The sequence below is a fragment of the Dufourea novaeangliae genome, unplaced genomic scaffold, assembly GCF_001272555.1.
Source record: "Dufourea novaeangliae isolate 0120121106 unplaced genomic scaffold, ASM127255v1 scaffold221, whole genome shotgun sequence".
NCBI classification, from domain to species: domain Eukaryota; kingdom Metazoa; phylum Arthropoda; class Insecta; order Hymenoptera; family Halictidae; genus Dufourea; species Dufourea novaeangliae.
This window is the reverse complement of record NW_015374115.1, coordinates 1503854-1524172: the sequence shown is the minus strand read 5'-3', so window position 1 is coordinate 1524172 and position 20319 is coordinate 1503854. Positions and strand designations below refer to the sequence as shown.

Sequence of the window (20319 nt, the reverse complement as noted above, 5' to 3'; positions counted from 1 at the left end):
CCGGTTGTTGCCCGCTGCAACCATGAAACAGCTCGGAAAGCGTACGCCATTATTAAACTTCGAAGCCGAAGTTGAGATAATATTCCGGCGTTTCTGTCGGCTTTTCTTACGTTTGCCGTGGACTTTATTAAGAAGAGACGCCGTAGACGCAGAATGAGTGACATTGAGGTAATCTCTATACTTCCTTGTAGAAATAAGAATTCCAAAGAAAATTTTATACGCATAACGTTTGTAACGACATGCGGCTGACCACAGCCATTATTGATCCATCAACGTTCAACTATATTTTATGTATATCTTACGATTTTAATGATTTTCTATCGTTTTTCAATGCTAGATATATTATAAAATTTGTTATAGAAATGTTTATAATTTTTCCTTCTCTTATGATGTGCTAAATCTGTAAATGTGATATTTTCATTAGCGGTTGAAAGGTTAAGCTTACGAGTAAATTTCATTTTTATAAGCGTTCGCTTCTATTGTGCACAAATTAAGAGGGAATACTTTTTAAGGTGTGCGCATCTATTGATGTACAGTAATACAAAAACAAATGCTTTTTATTTTGTCCTTTCGAATATCATTAAATTCGAATGGATATTGTTACGAATCTAACTTATTCTTTGAGCTTCTGTAAAAAATAAACAACAGTGGTAGGAAATGACCAATTTTAGACCTTGCTGCCAACGTAACATACTTGTAAATCATAAATCTACAAGTTTTAGGAATCCCATGAAGCATAATTATATAGCAGTCATTTTATGAGAAAGTTGTAGTCGGTATAACTTACCTAATTAAGATGTTTCATCATTTTCTTGTTTAGGTAATAATCCATCTATAAAACAATCATTCCAAAAACAGTAGATTAGTTTTTGGTAGATCGATGCTGAGCAACACTAAATACCATGAAATTATAATTATGTAAAAGCAATAATCCATTCACTGATCTTGTACTTGCACGTATTAACAGATGATACTTTATTTGCATATTCATAAACACAAGTAAAATTGCTGCAGAAGATCTGCATTTGAATTGTACAATAATTTAAAATATTCAGTATTTAAAGATTATAAAATAAAATGAAACTTCTAAAAAGGAACTTCAACAAGCAAATCAATCCAATCTTCTAACAAAAATTCAGTACATCATAGCAGTTATGTTTGGATGCATAAAAATCCGTTTATTACCTCTACGATGTAACAAATGTTTGTTACAAGACTGAATTGATTTGAATGTCTTGTTAAATTTTTTCGACATTCGTATGAATGTTTTTTATTTTTTTATCATTTTTAATTCCTAAAAACAAACATTGTTTAGTGGCAGCAGGGTCCAAAATTGATCATTTTCTGCCATTGTCCAAAATACAAAGAGTATGAATTTATGTTAATTTAAATAATTTCTTTTTTTAGCGAAGTGGCAGTCGTAGCGCAAGTCCTAGGCGACCCAGAACAGCAGATGGTGGTTTAAGAGATTCCCGTTCACATTCAAGATCTCGTAAATCACGTGAACGTAAAGAATCCCATAGACCAGTAAAAGAATATTCAAGATCACGAAGCCGTTCTGTATCTAGAGGAAGAAAATCATATCGCAGCAACAAGTATGCTAGTGCAGGTCATCGTGGTAGTAGTCGCAGTCGTACTCGTTCTCCTTACAGGGGTGGGCGGTATTCTCGAAGTAGATCTCGCTCGTACTCTCGTTCCCGTTATTCCCGTGAACGTGACAGGAACATCTACCGTTCACATTCTCGTAGCCCAATGTCGTCTAGGCGAAGGCATGTTGGTAACAGGGACAATCCCTGTCCTTCTCGATGCTTAGGTGTATTTGGACTCTCTATTTTTACAACCGAGCAACAGATTCATCACATCTTTTCCAAATATGGTCCTGTTGAACGAGTACAAGTTGTAATTGATGCAAAGGTATTTAAATGTTGGCATATACTAGCTTGAATGTATTATCTTTTATTCGATTTTTTTTAAAAGTAGCAAAAAAAATTGGAAATTATGGGGTTACTGAAATTCCCTTATAAGTAATAATAAAACCCTATAACTATCATGTAAGTATGGGGTATAACAAATGGTACCAGAGATTTAGAACATTCGTGTATTAAGTTTATATCAAATGTTAAAGGCCTCTGGTTACACGTACTTTTAATTTTGTCAATTTGGACATGTATTTGTATACATAAAGAAGTGGCATGTAAATGTTGTTTTTTTTTTTTTTTTTAGACTGGACGTTCTAGAGGATTCTGCTTTGTATACTTTGAGTCGTCTGAAGATGCTAAAGTTGCAAAAGAACAGTGCACAGGAATGGAAATCGATGGCCGCAGAATAAGGGTAGATTTTTCAATCACACAGCGAGCTCACACACCCACTCCTGGAATTTATATGGGAAAACCTACACACCTACATGACAGAGGATGGGATGGGCCTAGACGTAGAGAGTAAGTTCATTCTTTTTTTTTTTCGATACTTACGGTAATATAACAATCAGTAGAGAATTGAGTAAAAAAACATTCTCGTACTGTCGGCTTGGAAACAGCAGCAGTTACAGGGGAAGCTATCGGCGTTCACCAAGTCCGTACTACAGTCGTCGACGTTCACGCTACGACAGATCCAGATCGCGCTCCTATTCACCGCGTAAGTTTATTCCTTTTTCGTTTACACCATCTAATATAAGCAGTCTACATGGATATGTGTCTCCTCTGAAATAACGTTTGTGTTATAAATCATACAATTAACTCATAACTCTCATACAAACTCATTGATTTGATATTTTATAATTCGCTAAAACTTATATTACCAACATTGACGTACATTAATACCTTTAATCTGTATATCGTGGACGTGCAGTGAAAACCCATTAAGCCCAATTTTGCTGAAAATCATATTTTACTACCATTAAGTCCGTAACTATTGCCTACATTAAGTAGAATCGATTTTTCTCTAAACTCGGTTTTCGGGATTCGTGAATTTTCATTATATACTCACAATATCAAAGTCTCGACTTCCAATTATTTCATTTGATACTACACGTCTGAAGTAAAACACTTTAAATGCACTTTGAATCACACATATTGAGGTTGCCTAACATTTAGTATTCTTATTAGAATGTAACAAAATTTTATTCAAAATAAACAACTTTTCAGTAAATTATACGAAAATAATTATACAAAATATGGAAACCATGTTCAGATATTGAAAACCTCATTTTCAATACATTTACTTTATATTCGAATTTCGAAATGGAAAATCCATTGGTACCATTCTTTATTTATTAGAAAATATCTCTACAGGTATATGCAATAGTGTTTGCTACACAGGAATGAAAGGCATAACTAACAATGACGATAATGGCAAAGATATAATGATTAAGATAATATAAGAAAATAGAAGACATTGTATAGAACAATATATTTGCAGAATAATGTGTACAATCATATATATATACACACATGTAAAACACAATATGGTATTTTGTGTGAATTCGAACTACAGTAAAATCAACGGTTGCAAGCTCATATACAACGAAATTTTTAATTTAGATTCATATTTTCGTAGACCGCTTATATTTAGTTCAGACAAAATGTTTAAGTATAAAATAAGTAGTTAAATTAGCAAGAATGGAAGACGGGAGCATCAAGGAATGCATCCAATAAATCGTACGGTAGTAACTAAGTGTAACCCGTAACCTGGGTCAAACAATCATAGTTTTTGTTGCTTAATGAATTTCAGGTCGGTATTAAGTGACACGAGTGTGATGCGAGAGGCCAGGTGTTTGGGAGACCATTTGTGTGACTTGACCCTTTGACCTCAAATTTCTTCTAACAATACTGTACTGGGTCAAAAAATGCAAACACTACATTCTCACTACTGTTCTTACCTTACCTAATTCTGCGTCATATGCAATTAATATACGGCATTTAAATTACGATATTGTACAATATCAATTAATGAAATAACTTAATTATGCAAAGAAGTATAGCATATTCTTTGCATGAAAACAGTAAGGTCAGAATGGACACGGGAAACCTTATTTTCATAATACTTCTATCGTTTCCCTAACAGTTTATGAAGATAAGGTTTATTTTATTGTAACTGTAATGACTATAAATGTGAAGGTTGGAATATAATTGAGTTTCCTTTTTCCTTTGACAATTTGATTATTTGCTTAAAAGTTGTATTCCAGCCAGTTGGACATTAAATATCACTGGCAAAAAGTGATGTAAATCTAAACAAATATGGTATTCCTTAATTAATGTTTATATGCAAAAAAAAGAAAAGAATACGGAAAAGTATGCAAAAAAAGGAAAACGAAACACATTACACACAGAAAAAGAACGAAACAAAAAAAAATAAAATTAAAAATAGAAGTAAGTTCTCTAACCTGTTTGTTTGTTTATAAGGTTTTGAATCAAGAAGTATTGGATGATAGAGGGAAGTTTGAAGTTTCACTCTGAAAAAATGAAAGTTTTGAAAAGTCGAAGACAAAATATCTGAAGATGTTTGTCTTGCTCGAATTTTGAAGATCTGAAGGTTTTTCGCGCTTGTGACAAAGAATATGATCCGAATCGCATTCATTTCCGGCTGAGAAGTCTCAAGCCTAGAAGAACTGCAAGCACTCTGTAAAAAGCAAGCCTCAAGACAGTAAGAAATCGTTGATCGTCAGGCCCCCGACCTGTTAAGGTGCTCCAAGGTTTATACCGATCATATTCTTTATCAGTTGATTTGATGACATGATGCATTCGAAATTAGGTGTTTATAAAATAAATAAACGTATATACCTTCGCCCCTATTCCCTCCACCATCCTAAAACTTCCATGTCCTCCTTTAAGGGTGATATCCTATTGTTTTCATTTTATAGGAATAAGCAACAATAATTCATATTGAAACAGCTAATAAACAGTGTTTGTAATATAAACGATTAATTGCAATTTATTTTCACGATGTTAGAAAATTAAATATTAAAATTTACCAGATTTCACATTACTGAAGTTTTCCTAGACTACTTAAATAATGAGAGAACTTTTAAAAAAAACTAGTTCATATTGATTATTTTGAAATATACCTACATAAAAAAATGTGTCAAAATACTAATGTTTTTAATTAAAATTTCATAGTATAGAGATTACTGTGATGTAATTACTATAAAATTGTTACGTATAATTTAAATTCATAAAATAGTTATAAACAAACTGATTATTTCAATTATCTCTCGTATAAAAAACGTACCGTCTACTACTATTTAATTATTTTTTACTGTGTGTGTGTGTGGTATAGCATCGAAAAATGTATGTTTAATTCACATGTATTTTAAACACATTGTACATGTTCATGAAAATGAACTTAATTATATTAAAACGCTCTCATAGAAACGCAGATTTATTATTACATGCCTGAACACCATACGCGTGACCACGAGAAGAAAAGATGGAATACTTTGACGTTGGTTTGTTATTGAAAGTGTGTTTAATCAGTGTAATCACAGCAAACTGCAATGCAGAAGCATCTAAGGAACCTTATCAAAGCGAAATACCTACGCAGGGATTATACAATGCCAGTGATAACGTAGTTATTTTGAATGTAACCAATTTTAAGTCATCTGTCTACGGAGACACTAAAGGATGGTTAGTCGAATTTTACAATAGTTGGTGCGGTTTTTGTTCCCGATTTGCACCTCTATGGAAAACTTTTGCTGATGACATTTACAGTAAGTATTATATTTTACCAAAAGGTTATTCACACTTGGTATATTTATTAATTCATACTTCTTATGTAATATAATTATCATAGGTAAATTGCGGATTTCATACACATGTGGCATATATGCATATATTAAGAACTCTAATCTAATCAGTGTTTCTTAATAATAACATACATTCATGGTGGAAAAATGTTTATGTAATATTTAATTACAGTTTAGTTTGGTTAAAAAATATTTTTGTACATACTTCGATACATTATATTATAGATAAATCCCCTAAGACAATATTTATGAAAGTACATCTTGTACACATAATTGAACATATCTTATAAATAATATATTGGAGTAATTCTTTCTAGCATGGAAGGATATTGTGGTAATTGCTGCAATAGATTGTGCAGATGATGATAACAATCCAATTTGTCGTGAATACGAAATTATGCATTATCCAATGCTGAAATATTTTTCTGTAAATGCACACACATCATTTACAGGATTAGTGATGGAAAAGGATAATAGTGTCAGTAAGCTTAGACGCAACTTAATTAATCTGTTGGAAAATGAACAACAAGAAGGACGTGGTATTTCATGGCCTAACATTACACCATACAGGTATGTTAATATTTGCATTTTTCTAATGTGGTATATTCGTGTTGATAATATTCATTAATTCTATATCAAATTTTACAGAAATTATGAAACTACAAATATTTGGAGAGCTGTGCCAAAAACTGTGAAATATTTTTTTCTATTGTTTGAAAAGACAGACTCACATTTAGGAGCAGAAGTTATATTAGACATGCACAAAATCTCGATATTACAAATTAGAAGGGTAACATCTGACAATGAATTACTATGCGATACAAATAAAATTACTAATTTCCCAAGTCTGATAGTTTTTAGTCGCAATGACACGCAAAAAACTCTTAAGATCAGAGTACCAACAAGGGAAAGCACTTACAATACTATTATGCAATTCATGATTTCCAGAGGTGAAAATATTCATGAACAAAATTTTACAAAGCATCATTTGACAGAAACAAATCACAAATCAAGTACGAGCACCTCAAAGCAATCACAGGGGACAGAAAAATTAGAAAATACACTTATCGACGATCATTTGTATCAGTTGGATTTGGAGAACACTTTGAGATACTCTATCAGCCATGAAATTCCACTACACAAAATAATAAAAGGCGAGAAGATCGATGCATTGAAAAAGTATTTAAATGTATTAGCTGATTATTTCCCTCTAAGACATGGGAATATCTTTTTAGAAACTATTCATGATATTATTAAAACAAGAGATAATATATCCGGGGAGGAATATAGACAAATAATAAAATCTACCGAGGAAGAAATGTCACCCGTATATTCTGGATCTTCACAGTGGATTGGATGTAAAGGAAGCAAAGATGGATACCGTGGATATCCGTGTGGTCTTTGGACAATGTTTCATATGTTAACAGTTAACTTTGCCAATGAAAATAAAGATACTGAACACGAACCACGGAAGATATTAGAAGCTATGTATGGGTATATAAAACATTTCTTTGGATGTGCCGATTGCTCTCAACATTTCGTACAAATGGCCGCGAAAAATAAAATTTTCGATGTATCTAATGTTAATAATACTATTTTGTGGTTGTGGTCAGCTCATAATGAAGTAAATGCACGATTGTCAGGTGATGATACTGAAGATCCAAAACATAAAAAAATTCAGTATCCTGTAGCAGAACATTGTCCAAATTGTAGACACGAAAATGGCACTTGGAATGAAAAGAATGTTTTACATTACCTCCAAATGAAATACAGTTATAAAGGAATAAATTATTATGGTTCTAGTGACAGCCGTAAGGATAATGGTAATAAAATGAAAGTAAGACAAGAAAGACTAGTACTGAATAAATATATAAGTAGCAAGAAACTTGGTTGGGACTTTACAATTTTTGATATAAGTATTTGCGTTGTGTTATATGTTACGTCCGCTGTCATACTTATATTAGTCTGTGTGAAATTTGCAGTTAAACGAACGTACAGAAAAAAAACATATGTCAGCTTACTTGGCAGAGTATGATTTTTATTTTTTACCATTAAATTTGTAGCATTTCTACGATTAAAAAAATTCATAGAAAAATAACCGAGATATAGCTATGTTTATATATTGTACATATTTTATTACTTTTTTTTTATATGGGTGTAATACTCAAAGATACGAAATTTTAACCACCTTTTTTATACAATGTTGACTAAAATTATTACACATAAATTATAGTCATATATATATTTATTCATTGGTACCAGTATTTCATATTTGAATTTGTATAGTAAACAATATGACAGCTGTCTGTGTTTAATGTATAAAAGTTTATAATGTGATTGTCTTTCTTATAATGAAATAAGTTTATTTTTTACAATAGTTTATTACGTAGTCGCAGATATAAAGTTTGAAGCTTTGATATAGATATTAAATATTTAAAATTTTTGTAATTTAATAACTATTTAGTAAAAGGTACTGAAGCTTATTATGTAACATTGAATAATATGTACACCTTCCAGCTAGTCTTAATGTATAATTATATTATGCCATTCGTTTAAATATTTTTTAATTTACACAAGAATGAGAACTCAGAAATGTTTCCAGACTTTTACTATATGTAAATATTATGAAATTAAACTCTTCTACTCTTGTAGTAAAAAAAATCCACTGTAATATTCATTCACATTTATATAACTTGTTTAATGAAGATATAAGTGGATTAATTAATGTATACATATTTAAATCCATAATTCTGTAAATAATATCAATCTGTAGTGCAATAATAATAGATCATTTGCATTGTAATTTCTTCCAACAATATATGTTAAACTTATAGGACATGTAATAAAGATTAATGAGTTTAACAAACATTGCATTTATTTTTACGAAACTAACAATTTTGCACTTTGTTTTGTTTTTAAATACAAAATATAACAAACCATTATATTATTCTTTATTCTCATATATACTTTTATAAAAGTACATGACTGAAAGCTTATTTACTTTTGGGGTTTGAGTAGTGCCATGTGTTCAATGTATCCCATATTACACCATTATGTGGTAACTGGGAGTTTATATAAGGAAGTATCCATGCAAGATACCATTGTTCACCTAATACTTCCTTTATATTTTGTTTAAACCCTAGATTGTATGTATGAATCTTTTTATTGCTTTCATTAGCTACATTACCATTGAACATCAAACCAAAGTGATAAATGCATAAAACTCCAGTATATAGCATTCCTACTGCAGATACAATGTATAAAAGTAGATAAAATTGATCTATAGAACCATCAAATCCAAAAACAAATATTGCCAATGGAAAAACAATTTTTATAATTGACATAGGAAACTCGAAATGTATCCTATTCCAAATAAAGATATTATTAAAACAAAAACTATATGTCGTAGCTATGAATAAGTACAAAAGAAACATGATAAAGTATCGATGGTTGTAATGACCAATACAACACCCGGTAAAGATGCAATGATGATCCCTTTTTAATATGCAAGTATTACATGTTGGACAGTGCCATGAACGTGGCGGTGCTAGTGTTTCACAAGACGCGCATAATCTCCAACCGTCCTTAGTATTCGCAGCACTTATTGGCATGATATCCCTTCCGGTACTGGTATCACAAAAAACTATGTACGTGAAATTTCCAACAATGTTCAACATGATGAAGCTTCCAAGGAGAAAGTTTAACGTGTATGACAATGATCCAAATCCATAAACTGCCGGTAAAACCACCCACAATTCGAACCAGTATATTAGAGGCACAATTGTTAATATAAATGTCATCGAAAGGAAATCACTTAAAGTATGGGGCCAGATCTTTTTTCTGATGATCATTTTGAGCTTTTCTGTTTCTTTACGTGTAACACGTGATTCTACTCGACAGTCATGACCACCTCTCATCCATGCACTTTTGTCTCACAAGTTTACATTAACCTAAAAATCACCTACAGATCATTTCATTTTTTATTTTCATTTGACTTTTAAAGTTTATAGTGTATATTACTCAATCGCTTCATGATTCGTGTACTCACCCATCATGCAAATGAATCCATCATTTCATAAATATAATTAAGTGTATTAAAATACATGAAGTTAAACTATTATCTGCACTTCATTCAACTTCATTCGATATTCACGATATTCACTAACTTCAGAGTTGTTCTTTTTTCGATTAAATTCAAAAATATGTATGCCGTTTGAATTTGATGCGTAAGCATTTGAAGAACATAGTACTTACTGTACTGAACATTTTTAAAAATATTTCGTGAAACATATTGATATTTGTGTTATTAAAGAAACGTATAATTACGAAGAATCCTCTGTAATTAGTATTTTTACTAAAAATACATATGTGCATTGAAACTTTGTTGTAGATAGTTTTGAATAATTATTAAACAATATGCAGAGTAATGAAGAATTTCCATTCCCTTTCCCACCGTATCCCATACAAAATCAATTTATGAAAGAATTATATAAGTGTTTGGAAAACGCTAATTTAGGAATCTTTGAAAGTCCAACGGGTACTGGTAAATCTATGTCAATTATTTGCGGTGCTGTAAAATGGCTAATAGACCACGAAGAGTTGCAAAAAAATCTGTTAAACTCTGAAATTGCGGAACTCGATGAGAAAATAAAGAAATATTCCAATACTTCTGATGATTGGGTGTTCGTCCAGACTGAACAAATGCAATTGAACACTAAAAGACAAGCTCTTCAAACAAAACTCAATAGTATCCTTCAATACGAACGTAAGAAAAATGCACTGAAGGAAACAATAAAAAACGTAAATAATAGGAAGAAATTAAACAATAGGAAAAAAACTAGCAATACAAAGCAAGGAAAGGAAACAAACGAGTTACCAGTCGACAAGTTGGATGTACCAGCAAAAAGTATTGAAGAAGAACTACTTTTAGAAGATATAATTGAGACTTCAGATAATTCTGAAGGTGAAGAGGAGGAAGAAGAAATTTATGAAAACACCAAAATCTTTTTTTGTTCAAGGACTCATTCTCAGTTATCACAGTTCATAGGAGAACTGAAGAAAAGTCCTTATTCAAAACTTGTATCTGTTATTACATTGGCATCTAGGTAACTTTTGAAAATATCTTTTATATTTTCTATTACCAAAACATCTTTCTTAATGTTCATGCTACTACATTTGTAAATAATTATAGACAGAATTATTGTATTAACACAAATATAAGAAGACTGAAACATTTAAATTTAATGAATGAACATTGCTTGCAACTGCAAAAGAAAAAAACAACCACAAAAGAAGAGAAAGACCTGAAAAGAAAAAAAATAGGGACTAGTTGTCCATTTATGCCAGGTGATCAAGATTTACTGATAGGAGAAACTTTAACACAAATTCAGGATGTTGAGGAAATTGCACAGAAAGGAGAAAATATTAAAACATGTGCATATTATGCATCAAGAAAGGCTATTCCGCATGGTCAGCTTATATTAGTCCCATATAATTCCATATTACACAAAAACACTAGGAATAGTTCAGAAATTAAACTGAAAGGAAACATATTAATAATTGATGAGGCCCATAATTTACTCGATGCTATTGAAAGAATGCACAGTGTCATGGTTACAGGTAGAAATATATTGCACTGTTACAGTCAACTTACACAGTATCAGACAAGGTATTCAATGCAATTTATTTGTATGTTATCATTTTTATTTACTCCATTTTTTTTTAGATTTCAAGCACTGTTCTCTGCTAAAAGCGTTCTATATTTAAGTCAATTAAGCTTTTATTTAAGAAAGCTTTTAACCATTTTTGGAGCAACTTCAAAGTCGAATCCAAATGATGATCTTACCATAGAAGTAGCTCCAAAACTCTACAAATTGGAAGAGTTTGAAGTTATGACAGAAATTGATACTGTAAATGTATTTGAGTTGTTAAAATTTATTAAGAATTCTCGATTGAGTCATAAACTGCAAGGTTTCATGGAACAATATGGAAATCAAGTGAAAATTCATAAAAGTAGCACAAAAACATCAGGTGTAACACAATTTCTAAGTTCCATTAAAAGCAAAAGTTCAGAACCGAATGAATCTGATACAGTTACAAAAACAGTGTCAGATGAACAACAATCAAATAATCCATTGATATCGATTGTCAGCTTTTTAGAATGCTTACAAAATAGTTGTAGCGATGGACGCATATTTATTGTTCCTGGTTTGACTGTTGGGCAAAGCGTCGTAAAATTTCTGTTATTAAATCCTGCAGCCCATTTTTACGATATTGGTATGGATATAAATTTAAATGCGTGCATGTTATTACTATTTAAATTATATTATGCAAATTTAATACATAATTATTAATAGTAAGAGATGCCAGATCTATAATATTAGCTGGTGGAACAATGGAACCAATGGATGAATTTACAGAGCAATTATTTATAGCGGCAGGGGCTGCACCTGAGAGAATTATCACTTTTTCATGTAACCATGTAGTTCCCCAAGAAAATATAGCATGCAGTATCGTATCACGTGGTCCAACTGGTATTGAATTTGAATTTAACTTTAAAAATCAACAAAATACAAACCTGGTATATATTTGACTATGGAATATAATTCAACATAAATTATTTTTTATATAATATTTTTTATATATTTGTTATACTCCCAATTTTTTAGTTAAATGAACTGGGGAGGGCGTTAGTGAATATATGTAATATTGTACCAGCTGGAATTGTAGTGTTTTTACCATCATATAATTTTGAGGAATTAATGTATAAACATTTTGATAAATCTGGTGTTATAACAAAAATTTCTTCAAAGAAGTGTATTTTTCGAGAAACCAAATCAGCTTCTCAGGTCTTCTTTTCATTTACTTTATTCGCGAATTTTTTTAATTTTCTTACAAACTATACATTTTGCAGGTAAATGAAATTTTGGAACAGTATGCACTTTGTGTTAAAAAACCAAAAAGTCCAAAAAATGGATCATTGTTATTTAGTGTAGTAGGTGGTAAATTAAGTGAAGGTTTAAATTTTTCTGATGATTTGGGTAGATGTGTTATAGTTGTTGGAATGCCTTATCCAAATATTACGTCATTAGAACTACAAGAAAAAATGAAGTATTTAAACGAAAACATTGTACGTGTCTATTTTTTTTGTTTTGTTATTGTATTATGTATATTGAAATGTAATGCAATTCAAATTTCGTACTCTTTTTGTTCATTAGAAACCGAATGCTGGTCAAAACTTCTATGAAAATGCCTGCATGAAAGCAGTGAATCAATGTATTGGGCGAGCTATCCGACACATTAATGATTACTCGACAGTATTATTGTTTGACAAACGATATTCCAAAAAAATTAAAACACTCCCACAGTGGATTCAAAGTACAGTAACCGTTCATGAAACTTTCGGTACCATGATCGGTAGTTTGGCTAAATTTTTTATTAAAAAAAGGAATAAATCCACTACAAACTACAATTAAGAAGGAAACTGTGTTAAGATTAGAAACTTACCAACAAAGTACGTAATACAGCATTGTATGCAACATATAATATTTACATGCACTACATAAAATTTGCAAGTTGTACTTCAAACTTATACGTTAAATCATGACAATATACTTGACCTGGGTATAATATGCAACATGGAAAGTGTGACTAAAAAAAAATACATCACTAAAGTACTGTTTACATATTAGAAATGTATATTCAAACAGTATTTACTTACATAATGTATTGCATTAGGGTAATTTTGTGGCTGAATAGTAAAACCACAGTACTTTTTATAACAAGCCCCTTGCTTTCCAAAAATAAATTCTAATTTTTTCGGCTTAGTAATTATTTTTTCCCATGGTTTTTCTATTTTTATTTCTTCTTCTTCGTCATCGTGATCGTCATTTTTGTAACTTTTAATACTTTTTTCCGTATATTTCTTGTCCTACACGAAAATTAAACATATATTTCTAAAATTAAGAAAGCTGTGGTGTTTGAAAGAATGAAATGTGATCAATAATTAAAATATGCAAATTGAGTGTTTGTTTACTTCTTCTGCTTCTTCTTCCCCTTCGTCTTCTTCTAAGGAGTCATAACTCGATAAAAAGTCTGGAACACTAGGAGGTATGCGACCTCCAGTATAAAAGTGTGCTCCGCGTTGATCGGAGTAAATTTCTAAGACACTAAATACAAATTTGTTTATAATTATATCATTATATAATACTAATTTAAATAATTGTAATTGTACCGTCCACTTTTTGCATGCCATGCTTTTGCGACAAATAAACTTCCAGATTGTCCATTTTTTGTAACACAAAGATTATGGTCATAGCCCTCTCCGGGTGGTACCTGTATATAAAAGTAAACATTTTCAATGTTTAAATAATGTAATAATATATGATTTCTTCATACCTTTTCCATGTACTCTCCCAGAATCCTTGGTATTCTGAAATCCATGACTGTACCACCTACTCCATGTATTGCACCTGTTGGGATTGGATCTGTGTAATCTGCAAATGTCCATCGATCACAGTTAAATAATATTTTATGCTTCTTTAATTCCGTTTCACCCGCATCCTATGGAGTATTTAATCTCGTTCAATTATCTCTGTAATATCGAATGTTTTACAACAAATTATTACTTACATGTCCAGCTAAATTAAACATGGAACCATGCGATAAGTTTACTATTGTTGGTTTGGAAGTTGTAGCTCGCATACATATATCCAACTTATTATCCATGGTTAACTTAAACCTTATTGTAGTTAATACTGCACCTGGATAGCCTTCCTCTCCATCCGGGCTTAAATAACTCATAACAACTGAACATCCAGCAATGTACGAATCCCAAACTTTACGGCCAAATCCATTCACCTAAAGAAAGTATGCGAAGGAATTAAATCGCAAAGTGTATAGTGATATATATGATGCTTATAATAAACTTACCCCTCCATGTAAATGATGTTTTCCATTAAAGTCATTTTTTGTCAATTGATATTCCCGGCCTCTAATAGTAATATGCCCATCTTTAATTCGATTCGCACATCTACCTAATATACATCCAATAAATGGATTTGTTAAAGGGTTCATGTATCCTAGAAAATTGAATTACATTGTACCAATATATTTTCATATTAAGTTAGTTATTGTAACTATAAAAGCATGAAATCAGACCTTTTAAATCGTCAAACCCAAGAACAACATCAGCAGAGTGTCCATACTTATCTGGACATTTTAAAGACATTATTGTGGCACCCCAAGTAATAACAATAACTTCCATTCGATTAGCATTTGTGATAGTATATGATTTTACTATTTTTGGTATAGAATCAATGAACATTTGATCTCCATCATTATCTGATTATTACAATTAATTTTTTATATAAACTACCTTTTATTTTCTGTTACACTGACAGACAATCAAGCAACCTACCGATCCAGATTTCTCCAAATATTCCTTCTGTAATTGTTACATTTTTACAACTGCAACCATGGAAATCCATGTTTATTAATACAGTCAGAAATGATGTAATGAATTTCAAATGATACAATAATTTAAGAAATACAATAATTTTGCATATTTCAAACATATGTTAATTATATTTTATTGACCTTTGTTTTTGTTTATATAGACAATGGAAAGTCAGTTGCTGTCTAAATATGTAATAATATAGAGATAAAAGATTTGATTTTATTTCTGCTGTTATTTGAAATGATTTATTAATAATAATAAAGTATCACCTACAATCTGTGATACTTAAATGTTACAATAATTGTAATAATTAATATAATATATACTCCAGTTACTATTTATAATTTATATAATTAATATTTATAGAATAATGTACAATGCTTGGAAAAATACATGAATTTTTAGTGCAAATCAGACACCGCATCGATACGTTTCCCCCTTTCAATTTTTTGTGTATATTTCATTACATTTACATGTGTTGAGTAAAAAATCGAAGACAATATTCGTTATTGCGTTTCTTTACTGAATTTACTTTTCTCAACTTTGCATATTGTAAATTGAATATTTGTTGCCTTCTTTTCCATATCATTCTATTTCTCGTGTCCATAATTACTGATGGTCGTGCAGTGCCCAATATCTTGTTTGGCAAACTATATTCACCACAGAAAGTTCTGTGAAATTCCTATCTCATCATACAATGTTTCTTTAAGTTATATTACACAAAAGTTTCTTTTCTCAAGCTTTGGATTTTGCATGTCATTACTTTTTTAAGGCGCACACCAAAGCAGTCATTTGTTACTTAAATACATGTGGAACACATTGCACTTAGCTTATTAATAATACTCTTACAACTACAGAGTAATTTAAAATTTAAATAAATTGTCAGTGATTACGGATTTACGGGTTGCGGTATATTCTATGTCTTCTAAGCTCATATATTACAAAACAATACTGACGAAAATTAATTTCACACACAAATACCGAATAATCGAAGAACTATGGTAACTCCTCGACACAAAATATTTTCGAATGTTATTGAGTAAAATCGCTTGATATATTCTACAACAAATACAGATATAAAAAATGGAGGAGATACTGCAGTAAATATTTCGTGTACATTGCAAGCACACTTGTTTTATAATTATCTTCTTGGTCGTAAATGTTATTGTACAAATTACTAATTTATAAGCAGCATGCAGTATTAGTTCGTTTTCAATAAGGAAATATTTACAATATTAATTTATATTGAACGAAACATGTTCAGAATAACAGTAATGGGTCTTATTTAATTTGAAAGATAAAAACGAGAAATACGAGAACTAATTCTTAATTGTTCGGAAAATAATTAACATTTAACAGAACTTCATTGTACTACTAATGTTACGCGTGAAAAATCTTTACAGTTACTTTGCATTACTTTTCACAGTGACTCTGAACAATTATCCCTCCAAAAATTTTATCTAATTGATGAAACACATAATCTATAAATGATCTTTAATGAAATACAAAACTGGATTTTTTTCTTACTTTAAGTTAAAGAAGTTATAATATATAAAAAATAAATATAGCTTAGACTAGCACTGTTGGCGGTGATACGCCATTACACAATTGATAGTTGATAGCTGCCTAATATTGTATTTTGTATAAGTAAATTATTGTTACTATCAACAACTACTGATATCAGCATTCTAAGACTTCATTAAATATTTCTCAATTACATTGGAAGCATTTTCATTTTTTTTTGTGTCTCTTAATATATTAAGTACACGATACTAGCACCGTAGAATATCTTTGTACAGCATAGAAAGGCATACCCACGAAATATTATTCTTAAAATGTCTAATAACATCATAGATATTTTGTCAATCGAAATTTGAAAAAGTATGAGTATAAACCACATGAGTTATTTTATTTCATAAGTAATAAACTGTGTGTATATACCAATTTAATGGGTTCGCTTTTCCTGCTTAAGAAACACTTAAATGCATCTTAAATGCTCTGCTAATTTTACTTTGAGGAAAGTTTGTGGTGAAATTACTGAAATATGTCCAATGTTTTTCGACAAGTAAACGAAAATTGTATCAACGACAAAAATATTTACTACACGTCCGAAAATCTACGCTTATAAGTCTATTACATATTGAACTTCACCAAAACATTCTTCTTCAAAGTAAATCCTTTCTTTTTTCCTTTATCTTTACTGTATTTTATGTACATTGTAACATATCCTACAATACTGATTATCATTCAAGAAATTATTGCAACATAAGAGTTCTTGAGACAAAAATCTGTATCGCTTTTTCGTATGTAACATTCTAAATGAGGTCAAAGAAATAAATGAATTACATTTTGATTGGATAAAACACGGCGTAGAACATACGCAACGTGTAAATAAGTTTTGATTGCCTTGTAAGTTTAATCTAAATTAGTTAGTTGTTACTTTACATTCTTGGACCAATAAATTAAATACATGCTCATATAAAAAAATCAGGTTTAGTTAATATCTGTCTAGTAATTAAAGAGAAATAAAAATATAGATCAGAATGCAGAGCGTTGCAAGTGCAATTCCTTTCCTTTTTTCGTGTAATCAGTAAAAAAAGAAAAGAATTCATTCGCTTTAATACTCAGTATTCCGATTGCTTATTAACAATCGAAGAATAAAAATAATTTCTGAGGCACTCGTGCACTTAAAAATCGAAAAAATATTTTAGATATACTGTACAAACTGTGACCTATATAAAGGAATGTATCGACCATTGTTACATTGTTAAACAAATAATAACTATCCAATATATTTGTATATGTACAATATTGATTATGTATATGGAGTGTTTTTGTTCTAAAACAGTTTTCCAGGTATATCACACCTTAGATGGCTATATACTTTTTATAGCTATGCTAAGTATGTTAAATACTTTTCTACAGGTACGCCAATCACTTGAATGCATACTGTTTTTATATATAAAAAGAGGTGTCATTTTAACTGCACACGGCATACTAAATTAATTCTATTGCGCTGGTAGCTCACAAATCCTTTAAAAATCCTACTGTACAAATTTGTTCACACGTGTACCTAGTGCCATAGTATCTGTATAAAGATTAAAAGATAATAAAATAATACGTGAAACCCGACATAGTATAATGGCAAACAAACAAAATGCATGTCTATTATCATACTTATGCATTATGGATACTTTATATGTTCATGTAAAACAATCTGTATACACAGGAAAACACTGTAATTTTCTGAAAGATTACTACCAACTATTCCTCACAACATATAAAACTTGTTGATTTAATATACTATTATGTATTGTCACAAAGTAGTGATAAAAAAAATTACTATGTATGATTTTCTATGTTTAATAGCATAATAAGAATCATTTTTTACCGTTTTATGTTTTGAGTCTCGAGTCGCGTTTAATAACAATTTCTTTCATACAGCAATCATCAATGTTCTCCTGTCTATTTATATGATTATTTTCATTATACTATACAATAATCAGTTTTAGCATTCTACGATTTTTGTCAGTCAAAACAAATTTTTATGGAATGTAAATTATTATTACGATGAATAGCTCTAATAAGTACATGTTTTTCTTCTGTACTCATACAAATACTCAAGGTGGAGCCGGTTGGAGCACGACTTCCTACTGGTAAAATATAATGACAGATACTAAATTACTAATAGGAATTCTCAGCCTAAGTAGAGCTCACCTATGTGTATTTCGACAAGTGTACAAGAAAAAATTAAATCAAGTGAGCCAGGTCTGCATTCAAAGAATTCAATTCTTAATGCTTAAAGAAAGTTGTTTATGGGCGTTATCTTTAATGAATATGTATAGTATAACAAGCATGTATAGTAAAACATAATACTGTTTTATATACGTTCCCCTACAAAACATTCGAATTAAAGTATTCAATCTGTTTAAAATGCATTAAGTGCCAATGTGAAATAATAGAAATACATGATATTTAGACGGTTAAAGGAATATCGTATTTCTCGAAATCAAAGCAGCGATTGCCATTGTGAATTCCAAGGATTTTGACAAAAAATTAACTGAATTATTAGCAAGTGCAAGAAACACCTCCCTACCAAAGTTATATAAAACCTCTACCTTCAACCTTATTCAATGGAGTGATAAATCTTACAAAGACGTAAACACAATGTAAGTTTTCTAATCACATTCATGCAAATATAAACCCAATTTTTGCAATGTTCTATAAACTCTACGTTAATGAATCTTATTTGATAGGGAGATTTTCTAAATGCCATAATTTTTGACATATTGCAATAGCAGAAATCAAATTTAGTAGAATCTAGATCATATTGGCAGTCAATCGAAGGGATTTTACCCCATGAACAACTCTGTAGATGACATCTATTACAAAACATCAAGCCAATCACCTCGAAATTTTTGAAGATCGCAAAGGAAAAAAGAAAATCGAAGAATAGATTAACACAAAATGCAGTATCCGAAGAAAAGGAGCTAATTCACCTAACTTTCTAGCTCTCGTTTTACGCCAGTGCGTCATGACAAATAGGAATTAATTGACAAATACCTTTCACAAAAAAACCAATACAAAGCCAATTTGACTAGTGTTGCCATGTGGCCCTTAGCACACCATATGCACCACCTTGCACCCTCTGTTTATAGGCCTGCAATCATGGTCTCAGGACAGACTATTTCCAATCTTTTTCTGATCCTGACCCATGATTTTGTACTCACTATGAAACTTACATACGTCAACAAAAATACAAAGTAATACTTATCAGCTGCCATCTTTGCTCACACTGTCAGAAATGGTTGCAGTTTTATTTAATAACGAGAAAACGTATCCAAGGATCACCTTCATGGATTGGCCTGATATCCCTTCCAAAAACCTATTGAAACGTGTGTGACTCAGGAAGTACCACATTTCAGTATACTTTCAAACTCAAAGCATGAAAAGTCACAAGCTATATGAATACAACTAGTTTCGAATTGCCAATGATGGATACCTATGAAAGTTCTTCTTTACTGAAAATGAATTTTCAACTATCGTTTTTGCAGCAACTATCAAAAGAATAAAAAGTAATGGAATACGAACAACAGAATGAGCAAAACTTGGAGCAGCTGAC

At 30.7% G+C, this 20319-nt stretch overlaps 5 protein-coding genes across 7 annotated transcripts; 3 read left to right on the top strand and 2 right to left on the bottom strand.

The window, feature by feature from the left end:
* Position 1: 1 nt before the first annotated feature.
* Positions 2 to 4143, top strand: LOC107191065 (transformer-2 protein homolog beta-like). 2 transcript variants are annotated; one of them, XM_015580013.1, is made up of 5 exons: positions 2 to 168; positions 1408 to 1914; positions 2224 to 2438; positions 2540 to 2634; positions 3730 to 4143. In XM_015580013.1, the coding sequence occupies exons 1-5, from the start codon at positions 154 to 156 to the stop codon at positions 3738 to 3740; spliced, it is 843 nt and encodes a 280-aa protein (XP_015435499.1). In that variant the 5' UTR covers positions 2 to 153; the 3' UTR covers positions 3741 to 4143. The 2 variants fall into 2 exon arrangements, with proteins under 2 accessions (XP_015435499.1, XP_015435498.1); XM_015580012.1 differs by having other exon boundaries at positions 2537 to 2634.
* A 1275-nt stretch (positions 4144 to 5418) lies between these two features.
* On the top strand, positions 5419 to 7814 carry LOC107191082 (sulfhydryl oxidase 2). Of its 2 annotated transcripts, none has more exons than XM_015580033.1 (3): positions 5419 to 5704; positions 6058 to 6310; positions 6389 to 7814. In XM_015580033.1, the coding sequence occupies exons 1-3, from the start codon at positions 5425 to 5427 to the stop codon at positions 7773 to 7775; spliced, it is 1920 nt and encodes a 639-aa protein (XP_015435519.1). In that variant the 5' UTR covers positions 5419 to 5424; the 3' UTR covers positions 7776 to 7814. The 2 variants fall into 2 exon arrangements, with proteins under 2 accessions (XP_015435519.1, XP_015435520.1); XM_015580034.1 differs by having other exon boundaries at positions 5694 to 5704; positions 6045 to 6310.
* A 919-nt stretch (positions 7815 to 8733) lies between these two features.
* LOC107191089 (probable palmitoyltransferase ZDHHC24) lies at positions 8734 to 9865 on the bottom strand. The gene is made up of 2 exons (XM_015580042.1): positions 9789 to 9865; positions 8734 to 9701 (listed from the first exon to the last, which is right to left on the bottom strand). Exon 2 carries the CDS (start codon positions 9655 to 9657, stop codon positions 8734 to 8736), a length of 924 nt encoding a protein of 307 aa, XP_015435528.1. The 5' UTR covers positions 9658 to 9701; positions 9789 to 9865.
* Positions 9866 to 10148: 283 nt separating this feature from the next.
* LOC107191051 (probable ATP-dependent DNA helicase DDX11) lies at positions 10149 to 13215 on the top strand. The gene is made up of 7 exons (XM_015579997.1): positions 10149 to 10845; positions 10932 to 11408; positions 11466 to 12016; positions 12097 to 12320; positions 12409 to 12588; positions 12654 to 12869; positions 12958 to 13215. The coding sequence occupies exons 1-7, from the start codon at positions 10157 to 10159 to the stop codon at positions 13213 to 13215; spliced, it is 2595 nt and encodes an 864-aa protein (XP_015435483.1). The 5' UTR covers positions 10149 to 10156.
* Positions 13216 to 13297: 82 nt separating this feature from the next.
* On the bottom strand, positions 13298 to 15228 carry LOC107191107 (aldose 1-epimerase-like). Its single transcript, XM_015580061.1, has 9 exons — positions 15159 to 15228; positions 14900 to 15082; positions 14672 to 14820; positions 14372 to 14599; positions 14138 to 14302; positions 13974 to 14074; positions 13761 to 13908; positions 13461 to 13625; positions 13298 to 13390 (listed from the first exon to the last, which is right to left on the bottom strand). Exons 1-9 carry the CDS (start codon positions 15226 to 15228, stop codon positions 13298 to 13300), a joined length of 1302 nt encoding a protein of 433 aa, XP_015435547.1.
* Between the last annotated feature and the right edge of the window lie 5091 nt (positions 15229 to 20319).

Excerpts from the sequence above, each read along its gene's own strand:
- LOC107191107 (XM_015580061.1), bottom strand. The coding sequence starts at position 15,228 with ATGGATTTCCATGGTTGCAGTTGTAAAAATGTAACAATTACAGAAGGA. Across the intron at positions 14,303-14,371 it reads TGTTTAATTTAGCTGGACAT|GATGCGGGTGAAACGGAATT; the intron begins GTAAGTAATAAT and ends AATACTCCATAG. Across the intron at positions 13,626-13,760 it reads AAGAAGTAAACAAACACTCA|GATCACGATGACGAAGAAGA; the intron begins ATTTGCATATTT and ends TACAAAAATGAC.
- LOC107191082 (XM_015580033.1), top strand. The coding sequence starts at position 5,425 with ATGGAATACTTTGACGTTGGTTTGTTATTGAAAGTGTGTTTAATCAGT. Across the intron at positions 5,705-6,057 it reads TTTTGCTGATGACATTTACA|CATGGAAGGATATTGTGGTA; the intron begins GTAAGTATTATA and ends AATTCTTTCTAG. Across the intron at positions 6,311-6,388 it reads CCTAACATTACACCATACAG|AAATTATGAAACTACAAATA; the intron begins GTATGTTAATAT and ends CAAATTTTACAG.
- LOC107191051 (XM_015579997.1), top strand. The coding sequence starts at position 10,157 with ATGCAGAGTAATGAAGAATTTCCATTCCCTTTCCCACCGTATCCCATA. Across the intron at positions 10,846-10,931 it reads GTTATTACATTGGCATCTAG|ACAGAATTATTGTATTAACA; the intron begins GTAACTTTTGAA and ends AAATAATTATAG. Across the intron at positions 12,321-12,408 it reads ATCAACAAAATACAAACCTG|TTAAATGAACTGGGGAGGGC; the intron begins GTATATATTTGA and ends CCAATTTTTTAG.
- LOC107191089 (XM_015580042.1), bottom strand. The coding sequence starts at position 9,657 with ATGAGAGGTGGTCATGACTGTCGAGTAGAATCACGTGTTACACGTAAA.
- LOC107191065 (XM_015580012.1), top strand. Across the intron at positions 1,915-2,223 it reads AAGTTGTAATTGATGCAAAG|ACTGGACGTTCTAGAGGATT; the intron begins GTATTTAAATGT and ends TTTTTTTTTTAG. Across the intron at positions 2,439-2,536 it reads GATGGGCCTAGACGTAGAGA|CAGCAGTTACAGGGGAAGCT; the intron begins GTAAGTTCATTC and ends GCTTGGAAACAG.